At 40.2% G+C, this 14,225-nt stretch overlaps 1 protein-coding gene across 2 annotated transcripts in view; it reads right to left on the bottom strand.

The window, feature by feature from the left end:
• PAXBP1 (PAX3 and PAX7 binding protein 1) overlaps positions 1 to 11,839 on the bottom strand; it is a 32,841-nt gene extending 21,002 nt beyond the window's left edge. For both annotated transcript variants that reach the window (XM_021678080.1, XM_021678082.1), the window contains exons 1-7: positions 11,372 to 11,839; positions 9,763 to 9,891; positions 5,552 to 5,728; positions 4,178 to 4,399; positions 3,301 to 3,404; positions 2,074 to 2,291; positions 1,361 to 1,550 (exon numbers count right to left, since the gene is read on the bottom strand). In XM_021678080.1, coding sequence (XP_021533755.1) covers positions 1,361 to 1,550; positions 2,074 to 2,291; positions 3,301 to 3,404; positions 4,178 to 4,399; positions 5,552 to 5,728; positions 9,763 to 9,891; positions 11,372 to 11,717 — 1,386 coding nt within the window. In that variant the 5' untranslated portion in view covers positions 11,718 to 11,839. The remainder of the gene's footprint in view (positions 1 to 1,360; positions 1,551 to 2,073; positions 2,292 to 3,300; positions 3,405 to 4,177; positions 4,400 to 5,551; positions 5,729 to 9,762; positions 9,892 to 11,371) is intronic.
• Between the last annotated feature and the right edge of the window lie 2,386 nt (positions 11,840 to 14,225).

Raw genomic sequence — 14,225 nt, 5'->3', positions numbered from 1 at the left:
CTTCAAGGAAAAAACTCGACAGGGACAAACCTCACTTACAAAGTATGGTTTAAGACAAAGATCCTTTCTCCAGTCACAAAAGGTTATTAGATCAGCTCCCACCATGTCCACTGGGCTCAAAAGGGCTTTATTAATAGGAAGGACACAATCACCAGCTCTGACACCTATGTCTACTTTCCACCTGGACTCTAGCCCCCTGCAAAGTCAAACCTAGGTTTCTTTCCCATCCTTGTACTTGTCGCCCTAAGCCAGTGATCTGCCACAAGGGCTATCATAGCTCAGACTAGAGTTGCTTCTCCAGGAATCTGGTGGTAAGACAAGAACGTGATAAACCCTACAGATAAGACCTGGTGAATGCTGTCTCAGCCTGCATCTGACCACAGACTGGCTAGAACCATTAAGACCCATGAGGAAGACAGTCTAGCAGTGTTCTTTTGTGAGTCTTTGGCTTTAGGGTATTGAAGTAATCAGAAGAGATGATAAAAATACTCCTTCAAACATACTAAGCTTACAGATTCTATGTTAATCCACACAGCCAAGAAAAAGGGAAAAATGTGCCTTCTAATTCTGTATCACTTGGAAGTTTAGAGACAGGATATTCAAGATTTTCTTTTTCTTTTTTTAAAATATAAGGCCACAAAGTCCACAAATGCTTATAAACCAATGTACCAATTACATTTATCTTGAAAAAGAAAAATCAATTAAGAGGTCATTTGAGAAGGGGATCCTATGTGCAGCTAATTTAAAAAATGCAAATAAACGGCACAGTAGAATGTAAAAAACTATTCCAAGTGACTAGTATACAAAAAAACAAAAAACGAACTTGGAAGAAATGAGGCCTTCAAAGAAATTATGACCAATGTTACGGTTCCTGAAATGGATGAAGCATAGGCTTATTTAGATGAAAACTATCAGCAGCGATGGTGACCAACTTTATCTAGAGTTAAAAGAAAAAAAAAAACTAATAAAATTTTGCAAGTTTATGCCTATTTGGAATTATATGTAGAAACAGTTTAAAGGTAAGTTTAGACCTAAACCGTGAAAAAGAAAATTCCACCAGAGGAGTACCTTATATTCTAATATTTCAGGGCAGGCCAATAATCTACCACTATATTAAGCACAACTTGCCAAAGTCTTATTTAAATATGCTCTATCTTTTTTGTTTTCAACAAAGGCACTATGCCGCCCCCAAGATAGAATGCCGCTAGTGAAGTGAAGAAAATGGAGCATGGCTTTTCATCACTTCTAGAGCTGAATGCAGTGGATATTTTCTGAGCAATACAGAAATGATCTACACAAGGCCGTCTAGACCTCCCTAATTTTGCCTTAGTCAAAGAGATTAATATTTTTGCATTCTTACCTTTTCACTGAAACACTCAAGCAAGTCTTGGACATACCCTCGCATTTCTTGCAAAAATTTATACCGTTCACCAATACCCCCAGAAGACCCTTCTAATCTTTCAATAGCCCTGGTAGAGTCCACTCGGCTTTGCAGATGTTTCTCATGCTGCTGTCGATTTGTTTTGTGCAGTTCTTTCATGGAGTCCAACCTTAAGAACACAAAAGGATAAATATAACACATTTACATCCAAAAGTCTATGCTGTCAGGACTCTTGCAATATTATAATAATGCATTTAGTTCCACTATTAAAATATAAAAATACTTGGAGTGGCATCTTTTCATCTGTACTGTTTTCTCAAAAAAAAAAAAGAAAAAAGAAAAAAAAAAGGCAGTTTACAGACTTCATATAAAGTTATTTGGTGGGCTAACCAAAATCTGTTTCGCTTTTCCCCCCATATCTTGACTACACTCTTTCAGAGTCCAAGAGGTACAAACTCAGAACTGTCTTCAACAAGATCATGGAGTGGCATTTTTTATAACTTTTCGAGGCTTCCACAGAAGTAATCCAAGAAGGTAGCAGAACAAAGTATGAAGTCATCTTCTGTTTAGCTTTTGAAGATGGGCCAGTGAATCTTCTTTGCCGATATTCTGCATCTGCTACCCCAGACTACATGTTGCCTGAGGGAACAGAAAGCTAGAGGACAGGTCTTTAAGAAGTTGATCTGCCCTACCTGTCTTTAAGCTGTTTCTTTACCAAATCAATAGTAACGGGAGTCATCTCATTACTGGGAGTTTTGAAAGGGACTGTATTATCTGTTTTTTGAGATTTGGCATCAGATGATCCATAGGCAGTATAACTATAAGGAATGCCATAGGATGAACCATAAGGCATCGTCTGGTAAGTGTTCTGGTAGTACATATTCACTTCAGTGGGCTGACTTGCTTGAACCTGAAAAGAAATGGGATATATATGAAAACTAACAGTTAAAACTGTAATATCATGCCTTTAGGGTTAAAAAAAAAAAAAAGCAAAAATTATACCATTTTCCAAATACTACATTAATTAAAATAAATAACTGCAGAGTTCTTCAGAATCAAGTAAAGGTAGGGCTGGATGAACATTCTAACTCTTGTGGGATTACTGGATTCATTTCTAATAATTTTCAGGAAAACATAATATCAGAGAAGTTTAGAGTTGGAAGGGACATAGGAAATAATCCAAGGCCACCATGTTATCAATGGAAGAGAACAAATGACTTGTTCTAAGTAGAGAATAAATAGATAAGCGGCGACTAGAGACTGCCATCTAAGTACCCTATTTTCTTAACATAACCCAAACGTGTGCAAAATTCTGTGTCAAACACCAGTAACCAAAATAGTTTACATTTACACAACACTTCCACTGTTCTAGTTAATTCAATAAAGCAAACTGTTGTAACTATTGAGGAATAGACTTTCCATCTAGAGTAAGTTTTCATATCACAGAGAAATCCATTTTCCACAGAATAATTTCTGAAGTCAGAAACAATAAGCTCTACAGGAAAGAAAGATTTTATCCCAACAGTGTTTCTCAAGTTCAGTGTGCATCACGATGACCCGGGATGGGTGGCTGGGCCCCCTCCAACCCAGCTTCTCATTCACTGGATCTCAACAGGGTGAGAGTTTGCATTTCTAACAAACTCCCAGCTGCTGCTGCTGGTTGAAGGACCACCCTGAGAAACACTGATCTAAGAAACCAGAAAATTTTCCATCATTCTGACTGTAAAAAGCAAAAGATAATACAATTTCTTTTAAAAGCTTATTGGATATAGAACTTTATGTAATTTTCTTAATTACGTTAGTTGAATGAATGACAAAGATTCAATTCAACATGCAATATGTTTTTAACTCAAGAAAAGAGGCAAAAAAGGTTTTTCATTTACTTTTTAATTTTTGAAGTGAAATCCTTCAGTTCTTACCTGAGGGATATTAATTCCTTTTCTTATCTGCTCCTGTTCCCATCGGCTGAGTTCTTCATCTTGTTCTCCAGCTACTAAAGCATCATCATCACTCCCCTCGATGCCTACAGTCATAGCAGCAAAGAAAATTAAATACCAGAAAAGCAGGGAGGGAAGAGATGCTAACCTGGCACTTCACAAAAATTAAGCAAAACTATTGGTATTAATTCAGTCTTACTAAAATGTCTATCATGATCTCCTCTCCTTTGCTACTCCTGACCTTGTTTGTCTTAGCCGCGGTATCCCTTGAAGCAAAAGGCAGTATTATGTAACCCTTAAATCCTTAGGAGGGTTTCCTAATCTGTGAGCTTGACATCAAATCAACAAAGGGAAGAACAAAACCTACAGGCCTCTGAAGAATGTTAAGCTGATTATATAAATTTATGCATGTAAAGTGCTTAACACAATACTACCTACTCAGGAAGAGCTCAATAAACATTAGCTATCACAATCGTGCTATAGTTTTAAAAAAAATTCTAGTAAGACACTTGTACCCAAGCAAAAACAGTCCTCAAACATTAAACATAGTTAAGTAAGGGGCACCTGGGTGGCTCAGTCAGTTGGGCGTCTGCCTTTGGCTCAGGTTATGATCCCAGTGTCCTGGGATCAAGCCCCACGTCGGGCTCCCTGCTCAGTGGGGAGTCTACTTCTCCCTCTCCTCCCAGCCCCTGCTCTCTCTGGCTATCTCTGTCTCTCTCTCAAATAAATAAATAAAATTTAAAAAAACAAAACAAAACACAGTTAAGTAAATGTGGGTACTTTTTGTTTGGCTATATTTAATAGCAAATCATATTTAATAGCAATGCACCAGGCTTACTATCCTATTAAATCAAGTTACCTATTTCCTCTGCAATTTTCTGTCTTTGTGACTTTTCTTTCACAGAAAAAACTATGCGGCGTTTCTCATCATCATCTTCATCATCACTGGCATCATTCTCATCTTCTCTAACAAGGCGGCCTTTACCAGGCTCACTATCATGAGGAGTGAAATCTCCTAGTTCTCGGGCCATTTGACGCTTTTTCCTTGCAGCATGTATAAAAGCTGCATCTGGAATTTCTCCTGGAAACATACGGTAAGGATTATAAAAGATGGAGGTTTTAGGGTATAAAATTTCTAGTTTCTTGAAAATATGAAGGGTAAAATAATCTCACCAAGACAGCCTTGTCGTAGTGATGGTCTAATGTTAGTTGCTGGTGCCCCCTTCCCAAACTGTGCCTGTAGTCCAACTGATTTATTCTTAATTTAGCTTAAATGGAAACTAAAAATCACTAAGGACACTAAAAATATATATATAATGACAATACGTATGAGAAAGAGGGGACGGGAAAATCCACCATAGCAACTTTATTTTAACTGTAATTTTTTTTCATTTTTAATAAACAAAAGTAATCAAATCATGTTACTGAACTAGAAAGCAAACAAAAAACAAAAAGGTGCCCACAAACACACCTTAAAAAACCATTAGAGCGTGTTTCTGTTGCAAATAGTGTTCAGTTCACCTGTAAGCATACTGAATATATTCTGTAGTAATCTTGCCTCATACTAAAGCATTGTAAGTTTTTTCCATGTTGCTGTTTGGCATAAACACAATTTTTAATGGCTTAACCATATTCACTGAACAGATAAAGCATAACCTACTACATGCTCGAACTGACTTTTCACCTACAGTAAAAATTAAGGCCTTGCTACTTATCTAATGTTATTTTAATAGCTTTAGAATATCCCATCATGTAAATGTACCTTAATTTACTGAGCTGTTCCCTCTCCTGCTAGACACTTTTTCTAGGCATTTATTTACTGGAAAACTGACTACCCAGTGAACAGATTTGCAAACTATTTCCTAAAGAAAAGTAAAAAGGAAGAGAGTGTGGGCATAAAACTAATAGCATCATACTTTTGCTTTTAGTAGCATTTCTAAAAATGTTGAAGTCTTAATCTGAAATACATTAAAAAAAGAGAAACTTTAGTACCATTTATCCATTTACTTGAGGCCCCCACATTTGCTCTGATAACAAAAGTTGCCTGTCTGAGAATGAACTTGGAAAATTGGAAAGTTTCTAGTTTTCTAACTTTATTTGCAAAAGAAAACCCTTGGCTTCAAACGGATGTCATAAGAAAAACCACTTAGCTAACTCCTTCCTTCACCATCTTTCCACACGGCCCCTCCTTGAGGGAGTCCTTCATTTCTGAGGAGTATTTGCAAGTACACACCTGGACGGAGAACGTTCAAAGAAGATAAAGCGTTTGAAAAGGCTCCACCAGCTTTTGGCTTTTCTTCCTCCTTCTCACTTTCCATATCCATTTCATCTTCACCGTGTTCACTGATGATAACCCCATCTTCTTGACTGGTGTCCTTAACATGTCCTGTTTTGTCCAAAGGTGGTTCGTCTACATTTGTGAAAAAAGTTATTAAAATATATTTAAAATAGAATGCATAAATCAGGTAGGCACCCTTTTATTCATTTATAGGCTTAATTCGTTCAAGTTTGAACTATTTTAATTATTTATAAAAAACTCAAACCACTGATGTATGAAAATGAAATATCCAACAATAGGCATTAATTGGGAAGTAAAAGTAATATAGGGGTCACAGGGCTGCATTGGAGGCTCCGCTCAATTCCACCTTGAGTTCACTTTATCAAAATTCTACTAAATTCGTCAAAATTAACTGTTTCTTCCTCTAAACTTGCACTGGTTAACTGTTCATACCTCTTTGAATCATTATTTCATTTTATATCAGCATTTCATTAAACTCTAAGCCCCTCTGAGGCAGCTTTCTATCAAGAACAATGTTTATGGACCACATAAACCTCTCTGCAATGAATACTTCAGGATTATCTTTTTAGTTCATAACCATTTGTCATCCATCACCTGAAGGGGTTAAGACCCAAAAATCACATTTATACAATGCAACTCTGACCCCACTGCCATGACTCAATGTTCAAGAGTGGATTTGTGACCAAAGCAGACACAACCTGATTCTCTTTCCGGGAACCTGGAACTGAGACAGCGAGACAAGTCAGAGACCAGGTGGCACTAAAAACAACCACATGTAAACCTGGAAGGGAGCTGTAGAGTGCCATATTCTGCCATATGGACAGAGAGAGCTCCCTAATTCTGAGGCCATTCATAAGACCAGTTGCAACACTGCTTTCCTGCCACTGCATTCCAGGAGGCACCACTGTATCTTCACAGAGCTTTACGTTCCTTATAACTAACTAGCCCCACTGCACCCTCAGTCCCAGGCAAAAATCAAGAAAATCAAAGTGTTTTTCACCTTGAGCACTGAACCTGGCACGCAACAGGCACAATGAATATAATGAAATAGTAAAAGTTTATTCTAAATATGATATTCTTCTCTTGTTTCCCTAGCATGTTCCCCTCCCAAAAAGCGTTTCAAAGATTCTCTATTCATCTCAAACCATATTCCATTCCCCTCAATAAGAATCCCAGGGATAATACCACTCCCCCATATACACACTTTTAAGTTTACTAAGATTCAAGTCATTATGTCTTAGGCTCCTTAGTCTTCTCATCTACCATCCTATTTCATTAGCCACAGCCTTTCTTCTGAAGTGCATTCTGATGCTATGAGATTTAAAAATTCACCTTATCAGATACAGTTACACGGGAGTTAAAAACTACCCAAGAATCGGAGTCAAAAACTACCCATTTCCTTCTACTCTAAACCCACACTAAATCGATGGCTTTCAATAGAACTGTGAAAGGTCTACCAGACCAGATACGTTCAGATAATGATTTCTGCAGATTTTAAAAGACTAAGCAAATATATTTTATGATTGAACACATACAAGTGCACAACATGGTTACAGTTGAATTTTTGTCAGTGGATATGTATTATCCTTCCAGATGTCTTTGTAAAAAGAGATACTAAATAACCTTTCTCTAGGCTCCTCTAGGACCCTCAATTTCTTCTACTACCACATCAGGAAACTTGTTCTCATGAACATTCTCTTTACCTTGAACTTGATCAGGCTCTCCCTCGCCTTTCTTCTGTCTACAAACACAGTTTTCTCCTTATTGAAAAACTTCTCCTTGATCCCAATGGTCCGTCTAGTTACTGTCCTCTACTTCTCTCTCTGACAAACTTCTGGAAAGCAGTGGACCTGCTGACTTCTACTTCATCACCAACTTGTGCCTCAACCTAGGCAAATGGCCTTTGATTTCTCTCAGTCCAAGCTCCCATACCAGCTAACCCAATGGCTGCAGCTACAACAAATTCATACAGTATCGTTGAGCAATTTAGCAAAAGATGTTCCTTCATCCAAACAGATACAGCTTGGCTAGTGGACCTGTCTCTTCTGCCAGACACCCTCCTCCAGAAAGAAAACAACAGCAACCCTGCCAATGGCCTCTCCTTGGTCCTTTCTTTTCCTCACTTTTCTGGTACTTTCTCATTCAAATGAGCATCGTCATCTTGAAACTTTTCCTATCTCTTCTTTGGCCTTTATGATTTTATTTAGTAAATCCTCTTCTCTATGTGTACACTTATTAAAGGTAGAAGTCTTTGTCACAAAGATCACAGGTCACAGAAGACCTCATAAATCCCAGACTTGCTTCCATTTCTAAATGGTCCTTTCTCACTTCTGATCTTTCTTGCACTATTATACTGCACACAGTTGGTTCTCAAAAGATTTGGGAAAAAAGCAGTTTCCTAGACTCCAAAATAATTGGTTCCCCTAAAAATACTCCTCCTCCCACCTGCCTTCCCTATTTCTGTATATATTACAGCATTGTTCTCTCAGTTACCGTGTCACAAAAGTTCAAAATTTGACTGTTTTTTTAAATCCAATAGTTAAAGCATATATCAAGCCTACCAATTTTTCCCTTGGAATGTTTTTCAAATAATCCTTTCTTTCCATTTCTTCTCCCACACCCACAGCAAACATTTTTAACTCATCCACTATTTCCCACTGAGTCAGGAAAAGCCTCAGTCTCACTCAAGTAAGACCTTTTTTAAACTCACTATTAATGATCAAAGCTGGCCCTTGATTTTAAACTGTTTTAAGCCTCCAATCTCTCCTTGTGCCAATCCATTCTGCATGTTAATACCAGGTTAAGGTTTCAAAGGGCATTTATCATGTCACCATCTTGGCAAGCCATCCAACACAGCAACTCTAAAACCCTTATTGGATACTAAACATCCTTCACAATCTGTCAACAATGTACCTTTCACCCTAAACCTCTACTTCCTCTATAAATCATCCACTTTGACCTGACAAATGTATTTGCTCTTACCTTAGTCACTTTAATTTTTGATTATACACCCGTATCTTCCCTCTCCCATCTTCTGGAATTTAAATGATCAAAAATCCAGTTTCATATTCTACTTTATCTTTGAAGCATTCCTTCTCCTGCCTCTAAAAAAATGCAGTTCCCCTTTAAACCATTTATTGGACATTTGGCCAAACATTGGGTCCAATTATACATTAATGATGCTGTCTCCAAAATGAGACTGTAAATTTGAGATATAATGACATACTTTTTCACCTTAAGCCTTTGGCTGAGAACCCATGAAATAATAATTCTATCCTTAATTCCATAGAATAGAAAGATTCAGCATTTGCATGAGAATAATTCAGACCACAGCATATTATAATGGATCCACTTTCCTCCAAGACAAATAACTTCTTAAAATTGTTAAGCTTCAGTTGTGAAAGGGTGTTGAGAAATGTCTGTACAATGTAGGCAGGGGCCTCACACTGAGGAGTCTTCATCCATAGGGCTGCTGAATGAGAAAGTATTATCAACAAACATTAAAACAAGGTTCCTAAAGTTCTGCAAGAATTAAACCAACTGGGGAAATACCACCAAAGAAATGGAACACCTGTCTCTATAAAATACAAGTACAGTAATTTACACAGTACTATCTCAAACAGGAATAAATCCGTGCCTCAGGCTTAAGTGGGAAACTTCCTTTCTCTGGTTAACAGCAGTCTGAACACTAGCAAGAAAATTGGGGGAGGATTCAGGTGCTACAGCAGAAACATTCCAGTGGCAAGGATTCTGTCTTTTTTTAAAATGCATTTACTGGGATGCCTGGGTGGCTCAGTCGGTTAAGCGTCTGCCTTCGGATCAGATCATGATCCCAGGGTCCTGGGATCAAGTCCCGCATCTGATTCCCCACTCAGTGGGGAGCCTGCTTCTCCCTCTGCTGCTGTTCCCCCTGTTTGTGCTCACCCTCTCTCTCTCTCCGACAAATTAAAAAAAAAAATGCATTTACTGTGCAACTGTGTTAGAATTAAATAACAGAACTGTATCAATATTCAATGTGGACCTTTGACAACAACAGAATCAACTGAACAAGTTCATGATATATACAGCAAATCCATTCAATCAATCCTTGTGAGAAAGAGCTTTCATTTTGTTGTTTCAAAAGAATCCTGAAGTTTGGTACTTACTGTCTGCTGATGAATTGAGTTCTGTTTTAATCTTCGATTTTTCAAGATCTTCTTTATATTCTTTCTTAAGTAATTTTACTATTTTTTTGCTGTAACTTGATTTCTTCACTTTGAAAACTTCTTCATTTTCTTAGAAAAGAAATTAAATGAAGCTGTAGCAACCATTTCAGACAGTATTTTCCCTTCTAACTTTCACATGGTCTTATGTGCTTTTCGCATTCATCCAAATGGATACTCATACACCCCAAAGCATTACATAATTTGAAGTTATTCCAAATCTGTCATAGACTCTCAAAAGCTGTCAACTTCATAAATTAACCTCACATAATGCAAATTTGAGACTTTTTAAAAGGCATAACACTTGCGACTACACAAAGTTTTCTTATGTCCTATTGTTCTCCTCAGGAAGAAAACAAAATCACTGAAAAAGCACTTAATTACTTTATTATCAGAAAAAAAAAAATCCAAAGTCAAAAGACGTTTGGTAAGAGAGCTGTCAGGTCTGAATAAATCTATAACCATCACAAACTGACATATATTATTTCAAGACTAAGCTGAGAGCAAAGCACTTTTCAAAAATAAGTTTTGGTATGTATCCACTGTCTGATTTGAAAATTTTAAAGTCAGATACAAACACTTTACCAAATAGTTTCTGCATCATCATCAAAAAAAAAACAAAGAAAGAAAAAGAAAAAAAATCTGGCTGTGGTCCTCTCAAACAAAATAAGAAATAACAGAAAGGCCAAAGAGAAAATGCCCACCTTCCTGGAAGGATGAGAGCATCTTGCATCAAGATACAAGTGAGATATCCAAAAGTCTTTCTTTTTTTAATAACATGCACTTAATTGGGTTACATAAACACACATGCAACTGGTCGGGAAGTTAGATTTAAGGCTCATATATGATCAGAAATCTAAATCCACTGCAGCTTAGCCTCTCACAACCGTTTGGATAAAATGCCTTCAATTACTATTACACCGTCTCTCCTCATTGTCCAAAAATCAACGCGAGGAAAGCCGTGCATCTGTACCCCTATTTATTTTCATGGAGAAACCGAGGCTCCACGTTTGCAAGGGACTGGTCCAAGGTCACTCATAACCAGAGCTTCAACTCCGGGGATTCTGTTCCCAGATTTAGGATTCCTCTTTACAAACCCAGCCTTCCTGGTCAAGGATGTCTGGACAGATCCCCCAAGAGGCGTGGGCACACTGACCTGCAGAGGACTCAGAGACCGTGCCAAGAGCAGACAGGGGACCCAACTCAAGTTCACCCTGAAACACACCCGCCAGGAAAAAAAGCAGGACAGGGGACACTGAATTCCCACTTGATAAACTCAGAATGACGGATGTGAGCTTCTGCCCCACAGAGCAGGAAACGCACAGGAGGAGGGTAAGGAGGAGGCGGTAGTTAAGAAAAGGCTGGTGGCTGCGCGGGAACGCGTCCTCCGCCGGGAGCAGAAGGCCGGAGGCGGGGAAAGATGTGCAGCAGGTCGGGCGCGAAGGGGCTCCTTTCTGGGCTGCGGGGGCTGGGCGTCCAGGGAACGCGAGGACTTAAAGTGGGGGCCCAGGGTAGGAATGCTGGGGTCTGGGGTCCGAAGCGGGGCGGTTACCTTCCTCCTCGTCCTGGAAGCTGAGCAGGCTGGCCCGGGGCACCTCTTTGTTCTCTCGCGGCCTCTTGCGCGGCTTCAGCCCATTGCCCGGCTCCGCGCCGCCGGGGAAGCAGCCCCCGGCCTCAGCCCCGGAGCCCGGGGTCAGCGCGGAAGGCGGCGGCGGCCCCGGGCCCTGCAGCGACTCCCCCCCGGGGGCCCTGTCGCCGCAGCCGCCAGAGCCCGGTTCTTCGCCGGTGCCCGGCGGCGGCAGCAACGGTGGCGGCTCCTGCTCCTCATCGCGCTCTCGCTCCTCCTCCTCCGAGTCATTCCGCTTGCGCACGTTCACTCGCCGGGCCTTTCGGAACATTCCCGCGGCTCGCACGGCGGTCTCACACCCGCTCTCACACGGCGGCCCCGGCAGCGGCAAGCTCGCGACGGCGCACGCGCGCACTCCGGGGCTTCAGCCGGATCCCGTCTTCCCTCCTTCTACCGCGCACCACCGAGCGCGCATGCGCTCGCACCCTCAATACGTGGAGAGATCTCCGCGCCTCTCGCGAGAACGTCAGCTTTTTGCGCTGTCCTCTGTCGGCGTGGAGGACTGTTGGCACGGAGCTCTAGGACTCTGGCGCTATCCCACGGGTCACAAAGAGGATCATAGAGACGAGAGAACAGAGTAAGCTCGGTCGTGCTACGGCCGACGGTACTGCAGTGCGTCTTCCGCACTTACGCAGAGTAGTCAGTCAAGCGAGGAAACCTCCGGCCAAGCTCTGGGACGGGCAAAGAGAGGAGGAGAGGAAGGAGGGGGAGGAGAGGGAAGGAGGGGAAGAGAGGGAAGTGGGGGGAGGAGAGGGAAGGGGGGGAGGAGAGGGAAGGGGGGGAGGAGAGGGAAGGGAAGGCGGGAGGAGCCAAAAGGAGAAACCAGGTTTGATGAGGCAAAGTAGGGTCCCAGGATGGATAGTTTTTCCCAAACTGTAGGTTGAGTTGTGATATGGTGATTACTACTAACTCTATTGAGTCACACTTCGTATTTCTACAGCTTTTGCTTTGTAGCTACAAAGCACTTTCAAAAGCATTGAATTTCATTTATGATAAATTGTTACCTGGCCTGGTATTTTAGCCCCTTTCTCTGTTATGCCGAAAGCAAAAGTGTTTTAGCGTTTTGGAAAGAGTGCCAAGTTTGCGAGCAGTTCTGAAACATAGCTAATTTCAGAAACGGAAGGAAAATCGGCTTGCACGAGTGGGGGTGGTTGTGACACATTTCAGCCTTGCGTCACAGAGGTAACAGTCTTAACTGGCAAGGCCCAATCAGGGTACCAGACTGTGAGGTTGAACTTACAGGCTTGCCGGTCGTATCAACGGACTTGAGGCCTTTTCCTTCACGTGTGCAAGTATATGTGAATTCGTTTTCATGTCTCAAAATTCAAAAGGTTACAAAGGGCATTCGTATAGTGAAAAGAGCCCACCCATCACCAGAAGCTTTGCAGTTCAGCAGCAGTTAAAATTCTCATGATCCCCCTGAGATATTCTGTGAACATAAAAGCAAATAAGTGTATCTTTATGAATTACCTTTTTTACACATGTGTAAATTATGTTTTTAGTTTAACATAAATTGGAGTTTGGTTCGTGTCCGTACATAAAGTGTTGGCTTTCCTTCTACCCAGCTGCATACCGATCCATTGTTGGAATGTACCATAATTTATTAAACCAGCCCCATAAAAATTGATATTAAGGTTATTTCTCATCTTACTATAATATTCAATGCCACAATGAAAAGCTCTGGAAATTGGTCACATCTGGAGAATGAAACAGAATTGGAAGTGCTAGATCCAAATGTGTGCATTTGTAATTTAGCTAATTCTAAATTGCTCTTTATAGAATCTGTGCTAATTTGTACTCTTACCAGCAAATGTGAGAGTCCCTTTTTGTCCACACCATCCTGTCAAAATTGCACTTAAGAATTAAGCTCCAAGTTGAAGCAGAAGATCCCAAGCCCACCAAAAATTTCTATGTCATACACATCTGCCTTATTTTCTCTGGTTTTCTTTGTTTGGATTTGAGATCTGCCCATCCAGGACCCACTTTTGGAAACTGGAAAGATGATCTAGGCCAAGAGCATCCTCTGTAACATTTTCTTCCAGTTAATAGGAAAAGTTAGTAACATCTCACTCCCATTCTGTTCTCATTACTCTAAGTTCTTATATTCTGGCTGCTCAGCATTGATTTAAATTCTGATTCCAACAGTGTTTCATTGGTGAAATTGAACTCCAATTCCCATCACCGAAGATTCAAATTGTGCCTGATCAGCCTCCAGACACCTGAGCCAAGAGACAGATTTGCAGTAATATGATTAGGGTTAGAGGTAACAAACATACGGTCCAGAGCAGAATATGTTAATATCTTGGCTTAAAATTTCAAAAAGATCTTCCACTGTAAAAATGGTGGCTGAATATGGATAGAAGGGAGGACACTTGTCATTTAAACATGAGCCAAGATAGTAATAGACAACAAACGTATTTATAACTTTGACAGTCTACCTATTCAGATAATTAAAGGGCAGAGTTAAACACTTGAAAGTTATTTTGCTGCACAAGCAAGCCAAAGGTCCTTTTATAGAGGTTTTAGATCTTGTGGAAATTAAATTCCTGAAACTGAATAGCTGCTTTGGTTGCCTGTCAGCCAGTATATTATCCAAACTGATGATTTTATAAAATGCTTCTGTGCTTTGAGTATTAAACAGACTAATTTGTTTGTTGCATATAGTCTGTCATCACCTTTTAATTTTGGAAGGTCTTTAGTATTCTGGGAAAACAGAAACAGCTTACATAGAACTGTTCCATCAGTCATTTTGTTTGAATCAATAAGTTAGTTCAATTCT

Source organism: Neomonachus schauinslandi, chromosome 1, assembly GCF_002201575.2.
Source record: "Neomonachus schauinslandi chromosome 1, ASM220157v2, whole genome shotgun sequence".
Lineage (NCBI taxonomy): Eukaryota > Metazoa > Chordata > Mammalia > Carnivora > Phocidae > Neomonachus > Neomonachus schauinslandi.
The sequence above is the reverse complement of the archived record's forward strand: the minus strand, read 5'-3'. Positions and strand labels throughout refer to the sequence as shown.